Source organism: Carlito syrichta, unplaced genomic scaffold, assembly GCF_000164805.1.
Source record: "Carlito syrichta isolate Samal-C Ts95f unplaced genomic scaffold, Tarsius_syrichta-2.0.1 Scaffold308235, whole genome shotgun sequence".
Lineage (NCBI taxonomy): Eukaryota > Metazoa > Chordata > Mammalia > Primates > Tarsiidae > Carlito > Carlito syrichta.
The window spans coordinates 1,774,991-1,796,163 of record NW_007252331.1 but is presented as its reverse complement, the minus strand read 5'-3'; the positions used below and the strand labels follow the sequence as shown (position 1 = coordinate 1,796,163).

General features: G+C 37.7%; 1 protein-coding gene across 1 annotated transcript in view; it reads left to right on the top strand.

Moving 5' to 3' along the window:
- The window catches only part of LOC103267753 (ATPase family AAA domain-containing protein 2B), a 94,072-nt gene that overhangs the window by 66,662 nt on the left and 6,237 nt on the right, over positions 1-21,173 (top strand). Inside the window, exons 10-12 of the mRNA XM_008065333.1 lie at positions 7,679-7,801; positions 10,628-10,765; positions 17,157-17,840. Coding sequence (XP_008063524.1) covers positions 7,679-7,801; positions 10,628-10,765; positions 17,157-17,840 — 945 coding nt within the window. The remainder of the gene's footprint in view (positions 1-7,678; positions 7,802-10,627; positions 10,766-17,156; positions 17,841-21,173) is intronic.

The following is a 21,173-nucleotide window of genomic DNA, read 5'->3' as shown; positions in this document are numbered from 1 at the left end:
CTACCTTAGACACTTCTAAACCAAGAATGATGAAAAGCATTGTGATGATAGGCACATAAAAAGGATTGCCCCTGTCAAATGCAGATGTTTAAAGAATATGCTCCTTTTTCTTCATACCAGTAGGAAATTTTTATGGAATTATTATTTTTTTCATTCATTTCTTTTTTCTCCCTTAATTGAGGGTGGGATTGGGATGGGAGGTATGCTTTAAAAAAGCAGAAAGAGCAACCGTTGAGTTATTTTAGAAAGGGATAATGTGCCAAATCCCGGCTTCATATGTACTCTTACCTCTTTTTTAGTTTATTTCTGTTCAAGCTGAGGTAGAAAGCTGGTGGTGGAAAGCTTTTTTATTGCATAGGCTACAAACATTGTTTCATCAGCTTGAAAGTATAGCTACTTCTAAAGATGTCCATTATAGTTTTTTATTTGTAGTAGCTAGAATTGGAAACAACTTAAGACTTCCAGAAATAAAGCAATAATTTTGAAAAATTAAGGTATATTCTTAAAATGAAAAATTAAGTCACATTCAGGATGTGCAACATTCTAGATTGTTACCCAGTTATTAAAGTTTGATTGTTACCCAGCTATTAAAGTTTGGTTTTCAAAGAATGTTTAAAAGATATTGGGACACTTCTGCTTTTGACCAAGATGGAGTAAAAGAACTGTATTTACCCTTTTACGTGAAACAGTGAACAAAATATAGGGGGAATAAAACTGTTTTAAAGACATTGGAAATCAGGCAGCACAGTACATGAATCCCAAAAAGGTTGGGGAGCATTGTGGTTGACTGGAGAACTTGGCACCGGGAACCCAGGCCTAGTCTGGAGGTCCCTTGAATGGAAGAACCAAACCTGGGAATCTGAAGAGGCCAAAGTGGCTAGCATTCACGGGACAGAGTACCAGGAAGAAGAAAGCTGCACAGAGAGAGCATTCTGGACATTTGCAGAAGGTCCTCTGCCAGTCTTTAACTAAGTACTGATTAGCGCATGCATGTGAGAAAACTACTTGAGGCCAGAAAAAGAGGGAAAATATTACTTGAAGTTCACACAGTGCTAGCAGTAGTGCAGCAAAGAATTAAAGCTAATGAACCAACAATGAGATAAAAATGGAACCATAAAAAGTTATACATTCATTCCAGAAGAGGTAAGAAAAAGAGGAAAAAGGGAACACAGAACATATGGGACAAGTAGAAAATAAATAGCAACCATATCAATAATCACATAAATCACATTAAAAGTAAAGGATCTAAATCAGGGGTCAGCAGACTACAGTCAAACTGACTGCTTATTTTTGTAAGTGAAGTTTTTTATTAGAGCACTATTCGTGCCCCCCCCTTTTGCAATATGATAAAAATGACATCTGTAAAAAGTCTACAGTGCGCATCATACTAGTGATAAAAGAGTAAATATTTTTCCCCGAGATCAGGAACATGGAGAGGATGTCTGTTCTTTCTACTTCTACTAAGCATTATACTGGAGCTTCCAGGTAGTGCTGTAAGGTAAGAAAAATAAATAAAAATGTCCCTTCTTCTAGAAAGGAAGAAGTAAAACTATCTTTGTTTGTAGGTAGCACAATGTCTACATAGAAAATTTTATGGAATTGGCAAAGAAGCTATGTAAGTGAATTTAGCAGGGTTTCAGGAGACCGGATCTATATATGAAACTCACTTGAATTTCTATATATTAGCAACAAACAACAGGAAATGGAAAATATAAAGTACTATTTACAATAACATCAAAAATCATAAAATATAGATAAATCTGACAAGATATGTAAGACTTATAAATTGAAAACTATAAAACATAGGTGAGAAAAAGAAGATGTAAATAAATGGAGATATGAGCCGGGCTCATTGGCTCAGCCTGTAATCCCATGCCTTGGGAGGCTGAGGTGAGTGGATTGCCTGAGCCTGCGGGTTCGAGACCTGCCCAGGTAACTTGGCGAGACCTCATCTCTACAATAAATCAAAAAATCAGCCGGACGTGGTAGCGTGCGCCTGTAATTCCGGATACTTGGAAGGCTGAGGCGGAAGGATCGCTGGAGCCCAGCAGGTCGCCTGGGCGACAGAGTGAGACTCCAACAATCAAAAATAAATAAATAAATAAATAAATAAATAAATAAATAAATAAATAAATGGAGATATGTATTGTGTTTATGTATTGGAAGACTCAGCATTGTGAAGATATCATTTCTTCCCATATTGAACCAGTTTCAGCACCATCCAATCAGAATTCCAGCAGGCATTTGATAAAAATTTCATATAAAAATGCAAAGGACCTAGAATAGTCAAAACAACTTTGAAAAGTAAAAACAATATTGGCGGACTGAAGACCGCCTTATTTTAAGACCTACAAAGTTACAGTAAGAGTGACAAAGATTGACAATAGGTCAGTGGAATAGAATACTGAGTCCTGAAGTAGATGCACACATAGAGAGTCAATTGCTTTTTGACAAAGATATAAAGTCAATTCAGTGGAGAAAATATTTCAACAGTGCTGGAACAATTGGATATCAGTATGTAAAAAAAAGACCTTTGATTGATACACAAAAGTTTACTCAAAATGACTCTTATGCCTAAAGATAAGAGCTAAAACTTATATCCAGAATATTAAAAGAAGTCTCAGAATTTGATAAGAAAACAACTCAAGATAAAAAATGGACATAAGAGTTGAAGGTACTTTACCAAAGAAGCTATGTGGAAGGCAAATAAGCACATGGAAAGACTCAACCTTGTTAATCTTTATTGAAGTGCAGTTGGTTTTTTATTTTTGTTTTTGAGTCAGGGGTTTTACTCTGTTACCCAGGCTGCAGTGCAGCGACATGATCATGACTCACCAGGCTTGACCTCCTGGGCTCAGGCGATTCTTCTACCTCAGCTTCCTGAGTAGCTGAGACTGCAGGCACACACTACCGCACCTGGCTAATTTTTTGATTATTTCTAGAGATGAGTTCTTGCCATGTTGCCCAGGCTGGTTTTGAACTCCTGGGCTGAAGCAGTTCTCCCACCTTGGCCTCCCAAAGTGCTGAGGTTACAGGTGTGAGCCACTGCATTTGTCTGCAAATTAAAACTACAATGAGATACCTCTAAACACATGTAAGAATTGTATTTAAAAGACTGATCATGTCAAATGTTGTTAAGGATGTAGAGGAACTGAACTATTTTACCAATAGGAACCTAAAATGGTACAATCTACCTTAGAAAACAGTCTGGCCTATGTAAGACTGTTAATGATAGGTCGTCAGCCCTGTGTCTGTGGATGCAGAACCTGTGGATACAAAGAGCCGACTAACTGTACCACTTCATTTTATATAAGGGATGTGAACTTTCAAGGATTTGGTATCTAAGAGGGAATGAGGTCCTGCTTCCAGTCCCCTACGGTTACCCTTCAGTTACCCTTCCACCCCTCAGTTTAACCCCAGAGAAATGAAAATATATTTCCATACAAAGTCTTGTTCATGAATGGTTATAGTGACTTTTTTATTTATAAATGTATAAGTTATTTATTTATAAGAGTCAAAACCCAGAATTATCCCTAATGTCGAGTATCAACATTTGATTGAAGAAACAAATTGTGCTATATCCCTATGATGCATTGCTATTCAACAATAAAATGCAATAAATACTGATACGTGCAACACCAATTCTCAGAGTAATTATGCTGAGTGAAATAATCCAAATTAAAAATAAATTCTCTATAATTTAATTCATATATGTAATTCTAGAAAACATAATCTGATCTATAGTAACAGAAAGCAGATCTGTGGTTGCCTGGGAAGGGAAGGTTGTGGGAAAAGGTGAAGGGAGGGAAAACCGAGGGGCACAGGAAACTTTTGGTGATGATGGATAGGTTTATAATCTTGATTGTTGCGATAATGTTTTGGATGTAAACTTATGTCAAAATGTATCAAATTGTACTTTAAATACAGGCAGTTTATTTTATATTCATTATGCCTCAATAGATCCTTTTTTTTTTTAAACCAACCTAGGGATGTACAATATGTTAATAATGCAAATGACAAAATCATTGTGGTTCTGTGGTCATAAAGAGAATTGTTGAGACACATATTCATCTGCTTGTGTGATATCTTCATTGGGATCTTTTTTAGGCATCTCAAAACTGAAATGCCTGAAATGAAATTCTTTAAAATGAATCTCTGACTTATTTTCCTCTTCCCCTCTCTATTCTCTAGTTTTGTTATTGTTTTTCATCTTTCTAATAAACTTTCATCCCCCCATTTTTCATGAGAGAAGCTATAGGCAATCATCTTTGATGCTTATCTTACCCTCTTATTTACTTTATTACCAAGTTGTGTCACTGAGAGCACGTTTCAAATCTGTAATCCTCTCTTCCTTCACCACCACCACCATTACCCCAGTTCAAGTCATCATATTCTTTCATTTAAAAAAGGAGCCCTGTAATTAGGCTCCTGGCTTTTATTTTGAACTCCACTAATCCAGCCAGAGTTATCGTTTGAAAGATGTACTGAGGGGTGGAATGGCTGGGTCAAATGATAGATACAGTCATTCGGTAACTATGGGGGATCGGATGCTGGACCCAATTCCCTTTCAGATACCAAGGATGTTCACATCCTTTATATAAAATGAAGTGGTACAGTCAGATGGCCCTTAGTATCTGTGGGTTCTGCATCTGCAGATATAGAGGGTTGACTGCATATGTTTAACATTCTCAGAAATGGGCAGACTACCAAGGTAGATGGTGCCATTTTATATTCCTACCAGCAGTGCATCGTAGTTCAGTTCCTCCACATCCTTCACAACATTTGATATGACCAGTCTCCTTAATTTTGGACAATTCTTATATGTGTTTAGTGATGTCTCATTGTAGTTTTAATCATGTTACTTCCCTTCTTAGGACTTCCATTGCTCTTAGGGTAAAATCTAAAATTCTTTCAATGTAATCTGGTTCCTGTTGGCCTCTTGCTTGTTATGTTCTAACTTCATAGGCTGCATTTCAGTTTCTTAAAATCTCTAAGCTGTTTTCACTGCAAGGTTTTCTTGTGTGGTATTTTCTGAACCTCCTTTTTTTTTTTTTTAACTCTTTCAGTATTTACTCTGGTGCATGCGTCAACTGTTAGTTTGTTTTTTATTTTTTTTTAAAGTAGAGATAGAGATTTATTAGGCAGAAGAGGCAGTACAAGAGAATTGGGAGTGCGCTTGAGAGTGGATCAAGAGCCTCAACTGTCAGTTTAAACACCTCTTCCTCAGAGATTTTTATTGACTTGCCTAATCTAAATTGATGTCCACGCCTGTAGGTTTTCTTTATAGCTATTATTCAGCCGTGGTGTGTGTGTGTGTTTCTGTTTTGTTTTGTTTTGGAGAGGGAAAGTGTTTAGAGGTATGCATCACCACTTTCTTAAAGTAGTTTGAAAAAACACCTTGAAAGTTGGGACCAACTTTCTCTATTTTCTCTGTTTTGTTCACTACTGTGTGGTCACCACATGAGTTTTCTTGGTACAGTTGACAATATTTGTTGAATGAATGTTTAGAGAAATACAGTGAAAGGAAATATCAGTAGTTGTCTTTGAATGGTACATATTTGGTTTTGTAAGATTTCCATTCCATAGTGAGCCATAACTTTCTAGTTAGAAAAAAGTTAAAAGATCTCTGCATCTTTGTTTATACTTTTTTTTTGCCTTTTCTAGAGAGGAAAAAGCTGATGTTACTTAGTGGCTTTGGATTTTTTTTGTTCTTGATACTGTTACAGAACAGTTTGATATATTGGCTTACTTTTTTTTCAAAAAATATTTTATTTTATTTTAGATTCTGGAGGTACAAGTGCATGTTTGTTAGATGGACATATTGTGTAGTGGTGGGGATTGGACTTCAGGTGGCTCATTCTCCAGATAGTGAACGTTATACCCAGTAGGTAATTCCGGAACCCTAATCTCCCTCCCCACCTTCTCCCTTTTTGGTGTCCCCAGTATCTATTATTTCCATCTTTGTGGCTGCTTAGCTCCTGCATATAGATGAGAACATGAGGTGTTTGCTTTTTCTGTTCCTAAGTTAGTTCACTTAGGATGTTTTCTAGCTCCATTCATGTTGTTGCAAAGGACATGATGTCTGCGTAGTACTCCATGGAGTATGTGTACCACATTTTCTTTATCCAGTCAATTGTTGGTTGGTACTTAGGTTGTTTCCTGAATTTGCTATTATTAATGGTGCCACAATGAACATACAGGTATCTTTTTTTTATGATGATTTATTTTGACTGGGCAAGATGGCTCATCCCAGTAATCCCAGCACTTTGAGAGGCCATGGTAGGAGGATTGCTTGAGTCCAGGAGTTCGAGACCAGCCTGAACAACATAGCAACACTTCATTTCTACAAAAAATAAAAATAAGCTGGGCTTGGTGGCCCATGCCTGTAGTCCCAGATACTCAAGAGGCTGAAGCATGAGGGTTGCCTGAGCCCACGAGGTCGATGCTACTGTACTTCAGCCTGGGTGGCAGAGTGAGACCCTGACTCAAAAATATAAAAAATAAAAATAATTTCTGTCGGGTAGATTCCTAGAAGTGGGACTGTTGGGTTGAATGGTAATTCTGTTTTTAGTTCTTTGAGAAATCTCCATAGTCTTTTCCATAGAGGTTTGCAAATCCACCAAACAGTGTATGAGCGTTCCCTTTTCTCTGCACCCGCAGCAACATCTGTTGTTCTTTGGCTCTTTGATAATAGCTATTCTGGTATAAAGTAATATCTCATTGTGGTTTTAATTTTCATTACTCTGATGATTAGTGATATTGAGCATTTTTCACATATTTGTTGGCTGCTTATGCCTTCTTTTGATAGGTGTTTATTCATGTCCTCTGACCACTTTTTGAGTGAGGGAAAAACATATTATTTTGTGACTTTGGATTCTTGTTCTTGATACTGTTACAAAATAAGTTACCTTGATGTATTTACTTGCCTGTTCATATTTGTGAGTTGCACAGCTCTAGGGGGACACTTTATGTTGTATTGTTTATGGATGGGGACTTTGGATTAGCGTGAAGCAGAGGCTCTTACTTTAGTAACATTTTTAGCTATAGTTTACCTATGATCGGTGTTTGTGCTTCTCTCCTGGATCTACCTGCAATTTATATGCTATCTTGTGCTTGCTTGCTTAGAAAGGCTTTCTGTATTTCTGTTTTTATCACATTCCAAAAATAGGTCACCCTTACATAAGATATATTATATCCTTTAGCATAGTTTTGACCAACTTTAACTTGTGGAGAAATTTAATGCTTTTTTGAATTCTCAGTATTTATCTATGACAACTTTGGGGCTGGGTGTATGGTGAATGTCCTCTAAATCCTTTTACATTAAAAAAATTTTTATTTAAAATAACAAATTTCTGTTTTCAAAAATTTAAAATAAAACCATACATCTTTGAGATAATGACTTGGTTTTTTTTCTTGTCATTCTCCAAACTGTTTCAGAAGTGGTAATAGGCCTAGCACTTTGAGGTTCTTGAAGTACAATTTTCAAAGAATTATTAACGTGACTGAGTAGCTTATTATATTTATTTTTTGCCCATCCTTTAAATGAAGCTTTTTTCACCAGAAATGCTTTTTACAATTTTATTTAAATGTTTGTATTTTTACATCTCTTTTAAAGATGTCTTTTGTTAAAGTTATTTCATTTAGTTCTATAATAAATTTATTCCAATTCTTTTAACAGATAAGATAATTAGGCACAGGGCTTGCACACTGAAGGACACTGCACATGCTATCATTGCAGCTGAATTGGATCCGGAATTTAATAAACTCTGTGAAGAAATTAAGGAAGCAAGAATAAAAAGAGGTAAGTTAAAGGAATGAATTTGATACGGAAGCCTAGTGTGCTCTGTTCCGACCAGGAGTCATTGAATGATGTTTCTTTAGGGTTGCTGGTATTATAAAAATGTATTTTAAGCACAATCTTTACTTAATTTCTGATACTAATATGTGTCATTTAAATTCTCAAAGATATTTTAAAAGTTTACTGTCAGTGAAAGTTTTAGTGTGATTGTGCATATTACAGAAATAAAGTGTTTCTTAGTGAAATTTCCTTTGTAGGAGTATGTCTTTTTAATCGACTTCTGGTTCTTTAGGGATTTAGATATTAGATATGAAAAGATTTTATTTTTCATCAGTTTACATACTTGTACTTTGAAAACGTTTTTAGGGATACTGGTTTTTTTCCCTCTCTATTGTAGTTTATATGCAATTTTGTTATTAGACGCACACACTTAGCATATGTGGTTTGTTGATTCAATTTATAATCCTGTCCTTGAGGAACTCAAACGTTACTAGGAGAGAAAGATGTGAAACAAATGAAGTACAGTGTGTGGTATGCACTGGCTGAAGCATGTTGAGAGCGCAGAGAAGAGACTTCCTAGTAGGGTACCTAGCAACTGGATCAGGGTTTAAGCAATGACTATTGGAGCATTCTCTCTAGTGGACTAAGGGAAGGGAGGCAGTGACAGAAGAGGAGTATTGCAAACAGAGCAAACGATAGCATATAAGGCACAGAGGTATGAAATAGCTTGGTGTATTAGAAAACTGCTTGGTGTTGCTAAAGATAAACAGAATGGAGGAAACAGGGCTCAAGAGGTGAGCAGAGTCCAGGTCATTGATATTATGGACAAACTTCTTTATCCTTCTTAGAGTGCTCTTCCCTGACCACCTGATTGCACTTGGCATTCTGTTGTTTGTTTTTTGCCGTCTCCTTCCTCCTTATTTATGATATAAGCATTCTGAATGTCTTGTGTATAGCCTTACTCCAGTCCCTAGAACCCTACCTGGTATAAATAAATAAATACTTGAATGAATCAGTGCTATGCTAGGGAGCTTGAACTTTAGCCAATAGGTCAGTGTTTTTTTAAAAATATGTGTGCCTATTACCCACATCAGTGTAAGCCTAGTGAATTAGATTCTCTGAGAATATTAAAGTGAATAAATATTTATTCTAAACTATTCAGAGGGCTTTTATATACACTAGAGTTTGAGGACCATAGGCAGTGAAATGAATTGGTCAAATTGCTTTGTCAGCAAGAAATAGCATGGTCTTAATGTGTCAGGGGTGGGAAGATGAGAGATCAGTTTAAAAGCTGTCGGAGCCAATTTGGAAAACAGTTTGGCAACTTCTAATAAGTTAAGTGTAGATTTACTATACAACCCAGTAATACTCTTAGGAGTTCACCCAATAAAAATGAAAATAAATGCCCACATAAAGACTTGTACATGAATATTCAAAGTGGCGTTATTTTTAATAACCATAAACTAGAAACAACCCGAGTGTCTGTCAGTGGGTGAATGGATAAGGAAAACGTATGATATTCATACAATGGCAAACTACTTAGCAAGAAAAAGTAACAGAGTACTTATACATGGTACAACATGGATGAACTTCAAAAACATTTTGCTAAGCGAAAGAAACCAGTCACAGAAGACCACATAGTGTACAATTCCTTTTATATGAAATGCCCAGAAAAGGCAAGTCTATGGAGAAAAAATAAAAGGGAGTGGTAGTGCCTGGAACAGTCATCTAAAATTGGATTGCTGTGGTGATTGTACAACTCTATACATTTACTAAAAATTATTCATTGTACACACAAAACAGGTGACTTTTATACTTTGTAAATTGTATCTCAGTAAAGCTATTTGGGGGGGGAAGCTATTGGAGTAGTTCTGGGTTTTAATTAATGAAGTAGGAATGGAGATAGAAAAGATTAATATGAGTGAGATGTAGCTACAGGGGTGGAGAGTATTGGGAAGGGAAGAAGGAAGCAGAATTAGCTGCCATATTACTAGTCAGGTGATTTAGTAGATGCTAATACCACCAGTCTGGATAGGGAATATGTAAGAATGGACAGTTTTGTTTTGTAGGGCTTTATAAACAAGTTGTCTTTCATTTGACCTGTCTTTAGACTTTCCAGTTGGAGATATCAAGTAAGTAGTTAGATATATGAATCAGAAGGCAAGAGATGTTTGGGCCAAAGAGACAGATTTGAGAATTATTATGCAGTGGTAGTGGAGGCTGAACACAATGATGATACTTCATGGGAGAAGGTGTAGATAAGAGTAAGAAAAGAGACTACAGAGAATCCAGAGAAACACCAACATTAAGGACCACATAGAATAAAGAAATGTAATTAAGACAATCGAGATACAATGATTGTTCTTACGAAGGTAATGCGGGAAAACCAAACTTACTGCAGTGTGGTATGAAGGCAGCAGATATCATTTTGAAACAGTTCATGGTAGTGGAGTTCAGTGGCTCAATAAACACCTATTGTACATTCTAAGATGGCAGAAATCATGACTTTTGGACACTATGTATATAATCTTATTATCCCTTAGTCATAATAATGTGAAATGTGTCCTTTGTGAATTAAAATGAGTAAAAATAGGGCCTCTCTGAGGATTAAGTAAAAAACATGGCCTGCTAGATTGTTTTATTTTTATGATTTTATATCTAGTTTATTTCCCATCTTAAAACAAAAGACACTATTTCCATCGGAAACAAACTGCCCAAGTATAATTAATGACTTTAAAACTTAGTTTTGTATTTCACATTTTTTTTAAACCTTGTTGGTTTATGCAGCTGGGAATATTTAAATAGGTATTGCTTATCTTCTGCTTGCAGGCTTATCGGTAACAGCAGAACAAATAAATTCTCATAGTACTGGAACTCGGAAGACAGAAACTAGAGTTGAAGAGGCATTTCGGCACAAACAAAGAAACCCAATGGATGTCTGGCACAATTCTGCAAATAAATGTGCATGTGAGTATTTGAGATCATGTTATCCAGTAGTGAGAATAACTGAGAGTGATGCCAGATGTATTAGGCATTGGGTACAAACCGAGTGCTCCTGTGTTCCCATAGCTCTTTAAATGCTTTCAGAGGTGAAGAGCTTGTGGGGTAAGATGCTGAATCAGAAATGTATTTCTTTAACCTTATTTGCTGTTTTCTGTGCCTGTTCAATGCTTGCTATTATAATTGAACTAGGTTCGAATATTTTCAGTTTTAAACATTGGGGTTTTTTTATCCACCCCATCCTCACCCCCATTGCCTGCTCTCTGCTGTGCAGGATGCTGTGTTTAGAGTGAGAGATGGACACTCTGGCATGTGGGTATGGCTGATGTGGCAGCAGGAAGTTGATTTTTCTGAGAAAATATTTTGTGTTTAGTTTGAAAAGTCTGTATAGCCATAGCCTTCTTTTTTGTCTAGTTTGTAAGATATATTTAAAAGGATAATTCAGTGTTTTAGTTTTTTTTCATTTTTACTCATTCATGTTGATTGATAAAGTTTCTAACTGACAAGTGTTCATAAACACACCATCTTCCTAAGATAGTCTTTACGTTTCATGAAAGACACCTTGCCTTGAAAGATTCATGCAGTTCTTCTGGTATAAAGGTGATAATAAAAGTTGAGTATCCCTTATCCAAAATGCTTGAGACTCAGAAGTGTTTTGGATTTTGGAATATTTGTGCTATACTTACTGGTTGAGCATCCCTAATTCAAAAATTTGAAATCTGAAATGCTCCAATGAGCATTTTCTTTGAGTGTCATGTCAGTCCTCAAAAAGTTTCAGATTTTGGGTACTCAATCTGTATTACTCTATTAGTAAAGCTGGCCATAATGTATTATTTCACCAATAGCATCGAATTGAAGTGAAGAACCATACTCACTTATTCTTAACTTGTCCTCTTTTGGTAAGTGGCATTATGTGTGAGAAAGTTTGAGCAACAACTTTTTTTTTTTTTGAGTTGGAGTCTCACTCTGTGGCCCAGACTGGAGTACAGTGCTGCTCCTGGCCACTGCAGCCTTGACCTGCTGGGCTCCGGCGATCCTTCCGCCTCAGCCTTCCAAGTAGCTGGAACTACAGGCACGCGCTACCATGCCTGGCTAATTTTTGATTTATTGTAGAGATGAGGTCTCGTCAAGTTGCCCAGGCGGGTCTCAAACTTGCGGGCTCAGGCAATCCACTCACCTCAGCCTCCCAAAGGTGCGGGATTACAGGCTGAGCCACCGAGCCCAGCTTTGAGCAGCAACTTAATGGTGCATTTAGTTGCCATGAACCAATTAAAGTTATTTGGCCTAGTTGTACTTCAGATCATGATTTGAATAGTGTAATATAGCACTCTTCATTTAAACCTGAAATCCTTTACATTCTCTGCATCTGCTACAAATATTTGCTAATGAAAATACAGTGAATATTCACTTAAGAAGTTTTAAGTGCCTTTAAATATTAAAAATATTCTTTGAATCTATGAGTATGAGTTTTGTTTTCTCTTACCAGTAGATGGCATATGTGACCCATTTTTTTTTTCTGTTTTAACTTTCTTAAATCGTAAGTCTAAATTTCCCTAAGGGAGAACTGCTTTCCCAAGGTCTTAGTTTTGGAAACAAACTCTGTAATGCTGTAAAAATTCACTTTACATATTGTGCCCCTAATTGGGCTTTTCACACTTTACATCTCAGTGAAGGAAGTGGTATATTAAGCATTAGGTCCTCAAATATATATTTGAGGGAGGACCCAAAAAACCTGGAATTTATTTAGAAAAAGCTGTATATTTATTCTTATGTGTTTAAACTTCAATCACCTTCAAAGTACTCTCCATTTGATGCAATATACCTATCGAGACACTTTTTCTACTGATCAAAACAGTTTCTTAAAAACTCATTGTTCTTGATGCCTTTTAGTGCTTCTGCTGTTTTTTGTTTCACTTCTTCCACACTGGCAAAATGTTTCCCTTTGAGGACGTTTTTTCATCCAGGGAAACAAAGAAAAGTTAATTGGGGCGAGATCCTTTTAATAGGAAGGGTGGGCATGGGGGTCATGTTGGTTTTGGTCAAAAGCTGCTGAACTGTCAGCAAAGGTGTGGGCAGGTGTGCTCCTAAATCATCCATCATGAAATGGGCAAATACATTGAAAGAATCTCAAAAATAAAATAAAATAGCCCACTGCAGCTGAGTGCAGCCTCTCTGTACTAGTGTGGCCGGTACACTGATGCTGATGGGTTCCTAGAACACTTACCGAGTTGGGGAAGCCTATATTACCAGAGGCACTCCTTCCAAAAAATAATTCTTTTTTGGGGGGGGGTCCTCTTTGTATATGCTCTGACCACATGCCAGGTACTGTGAAGATAGAGCAGCGAGTAAAACAGAAACCCCTATTCTTATGGATTTATATGACCAGTTTCTCTTATTTTGCCAAAATTATACTGGCCATTAGAAATAATTATATATAGAGAGGAAAAATACCTCCAGTCTACCTCCCGAGAAAAAGAACATGTTCTATTATAATATTAACCAGGATGAAAGCATTAAGCAAACTTGCTCCAGTGGGGCTTCTAGCCTTTGCTTAGTGTATTACATGTGAAGTAATTGAATTGGCTCTGGATTGAGCAGAGTTCAATCTCATTTTGCTGTGGAGTTGCACGGGTTAGGAAAGAATGGGGAATCTCTTGTACTTCTGGTTATATGGTTGGAGAATAAGAGAAGTTGCGGTATCAGGAGTGACTTGTCAGGTAGTTAAAAACCTAACAACTCTTTCTGAGTCAGAGCAAGCTGAATTTTTTTTCCCATTTTTAATGTGGACTGAATTACTTTTTCATATAGTTAATCGAATGTTTACAAATGCCTGTCATCTGAGCCTGTGTACCAGCATTTAACAGTTGACTAATTCAGAAATTTTCTTCTCTATGATAAGTATACTATGACTGTAATTCTAAAAATAGGACTTAATAGAGGAAAAAATGAAGAGATAATTCTAACAATATTACAGTTTTGAAGGAAAAATATATTTCAAGCCAAATGACTAAATAACTTGAATTTAAGAGGTGATTTCAGAAGCCTTTAGAAAATACATTCTTAGATAAGAAAGAAAGTAATATTTCTAACTAAATTTATCCACTTTTTGTGAGTAGGTTGTTGTCTTTACAGAGACTCAATAGGGATTAAAAATGAAAGAATGAAAGACATATGTAAACATACCATATACTGTTGATAGACTCAAGTTCATAGTAAGCAGTGAATATGAGAAACAAGGGTTGTCATAAAAGACCATATTCCTTTCTGTTTTTACAATGCAATTTTTATTTTTTATTTTTTTTCCCCCAAGTCAAACTGTATCCAACCTTTTAAAGATACTTTTCATAAACAATTATGATATTTTAGGCAGGACATGGGCAGACAGTCATTAACATTTTACAACAACTTTCAGACTCCCTTCTTTAATGGACTACCAAAATCAGAAAGCCACTATAAAAACCCAATGAAGCCTTCATTTGATGCTCTGAACAGGGGTAGTATAGAGTGAGGGTTGACATTTCACATTTAGCATGTTGTTTGACAACTTTTCATGAGCTGACCCTGACTTTCAGGAAATGAAATGAAAAAGGCAGAATTTGTCTGAAGATCCACAATCTATAAATAGAACTGCTGCTCTTATGAGGGGTACCATCTCAGTGACGTTACTGACATACTGGTAACCAATTATTAGGGGTCAGGTCCCAATAGATGTCTGGGTTTAAGGGAGTTAAGTCTATACTGAAGGCAGAAAGGGAGAAGAGGACATAAAAAATGAATTTGTTTTTCCACACCATAAGGCGTTTGTACCAAGGTGGTTATATGTATCAACATCAGGGAATCCCTCCTCCTGGAAGCCAAGAGGAAGTATCTTAAAACCAGAGGGAAAGGTGTTTTCCCCACATCAATCCAGCTTTGGAGACATTCTATTAGTGACATATGCCCCTTTCCCAAAAAACAATGAAGTGTTCTGTGTGCTAACATAGCTTAAAAAAAAAAAATTCTGCATTTTTATAAAACTTGATAAAAAATAGTATTTCAAACTATACAGTCACCAGTTATACAGTACACAGTTATAAAAAATGCACACATTTCACTTGGCATCTCCAGCCCCTTCAGCTTTCTGTGCCTGGTCTGTTTTGGCATCTGCATTTTCTGCAGGGTTATTCCCCTCCTTACCTTTTTCCTTTTTCCTTTTGGGTACCTTCTCTCCCTTCTTACCTGGTGCCTTCTTAGGCTTGGGCTCTGGCTTTGGAAGAGCATGTTTCGCATACAACCTTGCAGATCTTCTCTGGGGTTCCTCCTTCACCTTGGCTTCACTTGCATCCTCTAGCATCCCCTTCAGCCTTTCTCTTGGGCATGGGGGTGACTGCGTGGAACTAAGGCATTGGATATGGGGATGGAGTGGTGTGTGGGCTTTGATTGGTCCAGGGGTCATTCTTGCCTCTTCTCCTTCACACTGCTCCTACAAAGCAATTTTTAAACTATGGATTAAACAGTCTACACTTAGTGATCCCATCTATGTTGTGTCATCTTTTAAAAATATCTTTGCCTAGGAACCTTTTCTGTTCTGACATATTAAACATGTATGTAGTCTTTTTTTTTGAAAAATTAAGCCAAACTTGACTTACTACTTTTATAGCCATAGAAAATAGATTATTTTTATTCTTTGATGACTTATTTTCAACCAACTAGTATGTAGCGTTTGGGGTTAGATACCAGAAGTGATGGGCTCCAGCTTAATGGTTTTGCTTTAATAAGTTTAATATATGTGTTCTAAGGAACAGTCCACTGTATTATACAGGTGTCTCAAGCTGCAAAATAAAAGTTAGCTTTTGGTTTATTTAAAGGACAATAGGGTAGACTTGCCTAACCAGTTACTTCAATTTGATACATATATGGGAATTTAAAATTCCTGGGTCCATTATCATCTGGAAGTCTCTGCTGTCTACTCAAAGCTCATGATAGTTGCTAGCATTTAAGAATATAGTTCCTACAACTTTTGTAAGTCTCCCTTTTCACATAACTGACCAAGTATATATTTTCAGTGTTTTGTTAATGTTGTTATTGTTGCCTTGATAGCAGAGAACTTGATTTTTCTACATAGTCTCAAATAATTTTGCAAGAAATTGATGTTGCGAGCAAGGTGCTCTGTTTGTGCTAAAGAGATTAACAGTTGGGTAACCAAACTTGGGTTATATAACCCATATAACCTTCATAGGACTTCTATCCATGGTCATACTTTCTGTGGGTGAGTCCTTTTTCTGGAAGAAGAAACAACAGAGATTTCTTTCTGAGGATGTCCATAATTAGATCATGACCTTTTTTTTTTTTTTTTTTTTTTTGAGTTGGAGTCTCACTCTGTCACCCAGACTGGAGTGCAGTGGCCGGGTGGCCACCGCAGCCTCGACCTGCTGGGCTCCAGCAATCCTTCCGCCTCAGCCTTCCAAGTAGCTGGAACTATAGGCGCATGCTACCACGCCCGGCTTATTTTGATTTATTGTAGAGATGAGGTCTTGCCAAGTTGCCCAGGCGGGTCTCGAACCTGCAGGCTCAGGCAATCTACACACCTCAACTTCCCAAAGGTGCAGGATTACAGGCTGAGCCACCGATCCCAGGTTTTTTGTTGGTTTTTTTTTGAGTTGAGGTCTGGCTCTGTTGCCTAGGCTGGAGTACAGTGGCATGATCACTGCTCACCACAGCCTCAACTTTCTAGGCTCAGGCAATCCTTCTGCTTCAGTGTCCTGAATAGTTGGGTCTGCAAACATGCACTACCTTGCCTGGCTAATGTTTTATTTTTTTGTAGAGATAAGGTCTTGCTATGTTGCCCAGTCTGGTCTCAAACTCCTGGACCCAAGCAATCCTCTCGCCTCGGCCTCCCAGATTACAGGCTTGAGCCACCATGGCCAGCCTGAGTTATGTCTTTATTTCTTTTTATGATTTAGGAGCTCGCTTTTGCTGATAAAGCATTTACTTTCCTGTGGAAATCCAGGACTATGACCTCAAACTTTCTGGCAGCCTAGTAATGTGGTCATTCCCTGTGTGTACATATTATTTGCTTGGCTCTTGGATGCTGGAAATTAGGCGCAGCTGTAAAGTAGGATCTAGGGTAGTAAAAAAGATTAATGCTGAGTAAATTCATAAGGAAGTAAATTTAAAAAAAATTTTATTCTGCAGAGTTCATCTCTGACTTCAACTTGTAGGTTGTGAAGACTAGTCAGCAATGGATGTCAAGAGCTCAGTAATTTTTTTTTTTTGCATGCTATACCCATGTGTTTTTATTTTCTTTTGAGTCCTATTTAATAGTAAGACAGGTATTGCATTCCAAGCTCTACATATTTTTTTCTTCCTTGTAAAACAGTTCGGGTTCGGAGGAAATCAAGGCGGCGATCACAATGGGGTAAAGGAATTATTAAGAAAAGGAAAGTCAATAATTTAAAAAAAGATGAAGATGACACCAAATTTACAGACTATGAGAACCATACGGAGGACAGGAAATTGCTAGAGAATGGAGAGTTTGAGGTAAGCACCGACTGCCATGAGGAAAATGGAGAAGAGACTGGAGACTTATCTATGACGAATGATGAATCATCATGTGACATCATGGACATGGACCAGGGGCAGAGGCTGAACAATGGAGCAGGCACAAAAGAGACCTTTGCATCTACCGAGGAGGAAAGTTCAAATGAATCTCTGCTCATCAACAGCAACAGTTCTCTAAATCCAGAACAGATATCTAGGAAAGAGCCTTTCCTTAAAGGAAACTGTCTAAATGGTGAGGCGTCCACTGACAGTTTTGAAGGAATACCAGTTCTAGAGTGTCAGAATGGCAAAGCTGAAGTAGTTTCCTTCTGTGATAGTGGAGATAAATGTAGTTCTGAAAAAAAGATTGTTCTGGAGGACCAGTCCAAAGAAAAACCAGAAACTTCAAATGAAAATCATGGAGATGATCCTGAGAAACCAGAGGCACTGGAATGCAGCAATAGTGAGAAGTTAGAGCCTGGCCCTGACATGGAGGTTAAAGATGCAGAACTGGATAAAGAAGGTAGAGCTAATATTTTTAAAAATCTTCTGAAGGGTTAAACTCCAGAGTTAATTCAGTGCATATTTTATCTGATTCCCAGTAGCAGTAGTTGATAAATAATTATCCTTCTCTATTATAGTTTTCATCCCTTTCCCTAGAAAAGTACACACACATAGTAAATTTTGCTTTAAGTTGCAGTGGGTTTATGGTCCCGAATGTGTTGCTTTTTTGGCTGCTTATTCTCTGCCTCCCGCCTGATGATCACCCATCCTTAGGGTTTTAGGATTAAAAGCTGAATAAACCCACTGGTGTTAGTAAGATGGAATTCCAAAAGAATGATTGGAATGGGCTGGGGGTGAGCAGAGAAGACTCGGATATTATTGCAGTATGGTATATCAAAAAGAGTCACATAAACCTAGATTAACTTACCCCCCATGTTCATTGTAATTATGTGACTTTGAACTAGTTGCTTGTACTCTCCAAACCTGTTTTTTCATCTAGGAAATGGAACTTCAGAATGGTGTGCAGGGATTAAATAAATCCTACATTTTAATTGCCTCTCATTGTAACTGGAAGTCATTCATTGTTAGTTGAATCCTAGGGCTATTCAGTCTAAGAAGCTCTTTGCTTTGTAAGTCCAGTAGTGCAGGAAAGAAACCGAGTGTTCGTTGTCAAGTTTACCTTGACAGTGTTCTCGGAAAGTCAAAGCTCTGCCACCTTCTGTCTTCCTATGGTTACACGATTCTTTTAAGAAAAAAGCAGGAAAGGAGAGTTAAGGCTTCTAGCTTGCCCTTATATCATTATTCTTCAGCCTAGATTAGATTACTGAGCTGATATCTATCCTGCTCTATAGAAATTCCCTTCCTGGATAGGTACTCTTCTTATGCTACCTTGAAGTTGTGTCATGTTTTCTAAATTGTGTGGAGTATACAACTTTAGCCTGAGATGTGGCCTTTGTGGGAAAAAATTTTGTTGTTGTGGCCAGTTTTTTAAGCCCTCTAGTAGGGTTAGGAACTAGGAACATATTATTCAAAGTCTAATAATCTTTTTAATGGATGTAGAGAGATTTGCTGTTCTGAAATGCTACCTGCTGAGCATTTTTTAATTCTTTGATATTTAATAATAGAAAGTAGTTTTTTCTTAATTTATGTCAGTGTATTTGTGCACAGAAAAATCAGACAAGTTGATATTACTAAGATAAGTGCGTCTAAAGGTAGATCATTGCTCTTCCAGGGTCCATGAGTTTCTTTTTTTTTGAGATGGAGTCTCACTCTGTCACCTAGACTAGAGTGCAGTGGCTGCTCCCCGCCACCGCAGCCTCGACCTGCTGGGCTCCGGCGATCCTTCTGCCTCAGCCTTCCAAGTAGCTGGAACTACAGGCGCGTGCTTCCACGCCCGGCTAATTTTTTGATTTATTGTAGAGACGAGGTCTCACCAAGTTGCCCAGGCGGGTCTCGAACCCACGGGCTCAGGCAATCCACTCACCTCAGCCTCCCAGGGCGCGGGATTACAGGCTGAGCCACTGAGCCCGGCATCCATGAGTTTCTGTGCATAAAATCTTTCAGTCAAATCCTGGATGTCTGGGCTGCTAAGTGATGCACATTCTTTCATACCTCTTGGTGGGTTGAACCCTAAAGGGAGGAAGTTCCTGTGGGCATCACTATGGGGTATCAGAGGAAGACAGCTGTCCTTGGCTTCTGGTCAGTAATGTTTGCCAGTTTATTATAAGGGATATTGCAAAGGATACACTTGAAAAGATGCATAAGGCCAGGTATGGGGGAAGGTTCATGGAGCTTCCATGCCTTCCCTGGGTGCATCACCCTCCAGAGACCCTCATGTGTTCAACTATTCGGAAACTTAGGAAGTAGTTTTAAGAGTAGTATTTATTCTGGGCTTCCAGATAGAACTTTAATACTAAGTTAAAGCTAGGGTTAAGTAATGATTGGGATAGAGTAGGAAAAGGGGGAGAAATCTGGTATTTCTGGCAGAATGGTTGGGGGTAGAGGAGTCCTTTTTTTTCTTTTTTTAAAGAGTTGGAGTCTCACTCTTGTCACCCAGGCTGGAGTGCAGTGGCATGCTCACGCACACCCGGCTAGTTTTTGTGATTTGTTGTAGAGACAAGGTCTCACCAGGTTGCCCAGGCTGATCTCGAAACCCTGGGCTGAGGCAGTCCTCTCGCCTCGGCCTCCCAAAGTGCTGGGATTATAGGCTGAGCCACCATGCCCAGCCTCCAATCTCTTTTTTATGGTATTATGATAAATGTTCAAGATCCACTTATGAGTGAGTACTTGTGGTACTCAGATCTTTGTTTCTGTGATAAATCACTGAGTATTATAGATTCTGATTCCATCCAGGTTGAAGACTTTCACTTTAAAGGCTACCTGAAACATAAAATGTCTCTGATATGTCATGATTTATGTTTTTGAAGGCAACACTTTGGTTTTTTTACTCTTGAGATATAAAGCAGACATTGAGGAGAAGAAGGAAGAGTTTAAAGACTTAGGAGTAAGAGGACGAATGCAGGACAGAGTGTCCTCAATGCAGGGATGTTCTCCAATGAATATGTTCTCCTCAGTGTCCCTGGCATGCGCCAGGTCCTACATGAAATTTTGACAGTCCAAGTTTGTCTTTGTGTTCCTTTCCCCTCTGTCCATCTGCTTTGGAGGGGCATAGGACTGCATGGTGTACCTACCCTCTCTACTCCTCAGAGTGCCTTGGTCTGTGAACTTATGCTTACCTGCATCAAAATTTCTGTTTTTTCAGTGTGAGTGGTCTCAGCAAAATATTAGGAGGAAAGTAGTTAGATTATACCAATTTACTCTAAGGTAAGAAAGAACACCAAGTCTTATTATATTTTTAATGGATTTATATTTTTTAGAAAAAAATGTTGAAACTCAGGTCAAGCTCTAGAAGATTTTTAGGTAGTACAGTATAACAGAAAAATAAGAAATATCAGGTAGTGGTAAGGAAAATATTTTAGGTTGGAAGTCAAATGTGCAAACAGGTTGCCCCCACTTTGTGTTAGTACCTGCTTTTCTGGGTTGCTTCCCTTCTTCCAGTTCTGAAAACTCCAAATTTTAAAATGATAGCTTTCCTAACAAGAATGAAGGCTGTTTGTAAGTCAGTGCTTAGAGGTGAGAATTGCTTTTATCGTCCTTTTAGTGGATATGTCTATCAGGTGACATTCTAGTATGACTTGACTTTTTTAGTTGTGGTTTAGATCTCTTTAATTTGAATTACCTATTCTTACCAGCACACACAAAAATCATTTTTCTGCTACATTGGGTTGCTATAAAAAATATTTTTATCACTTAAAGAATATACCCTTTCTCATTCCAGACAGGATTTGCGGTA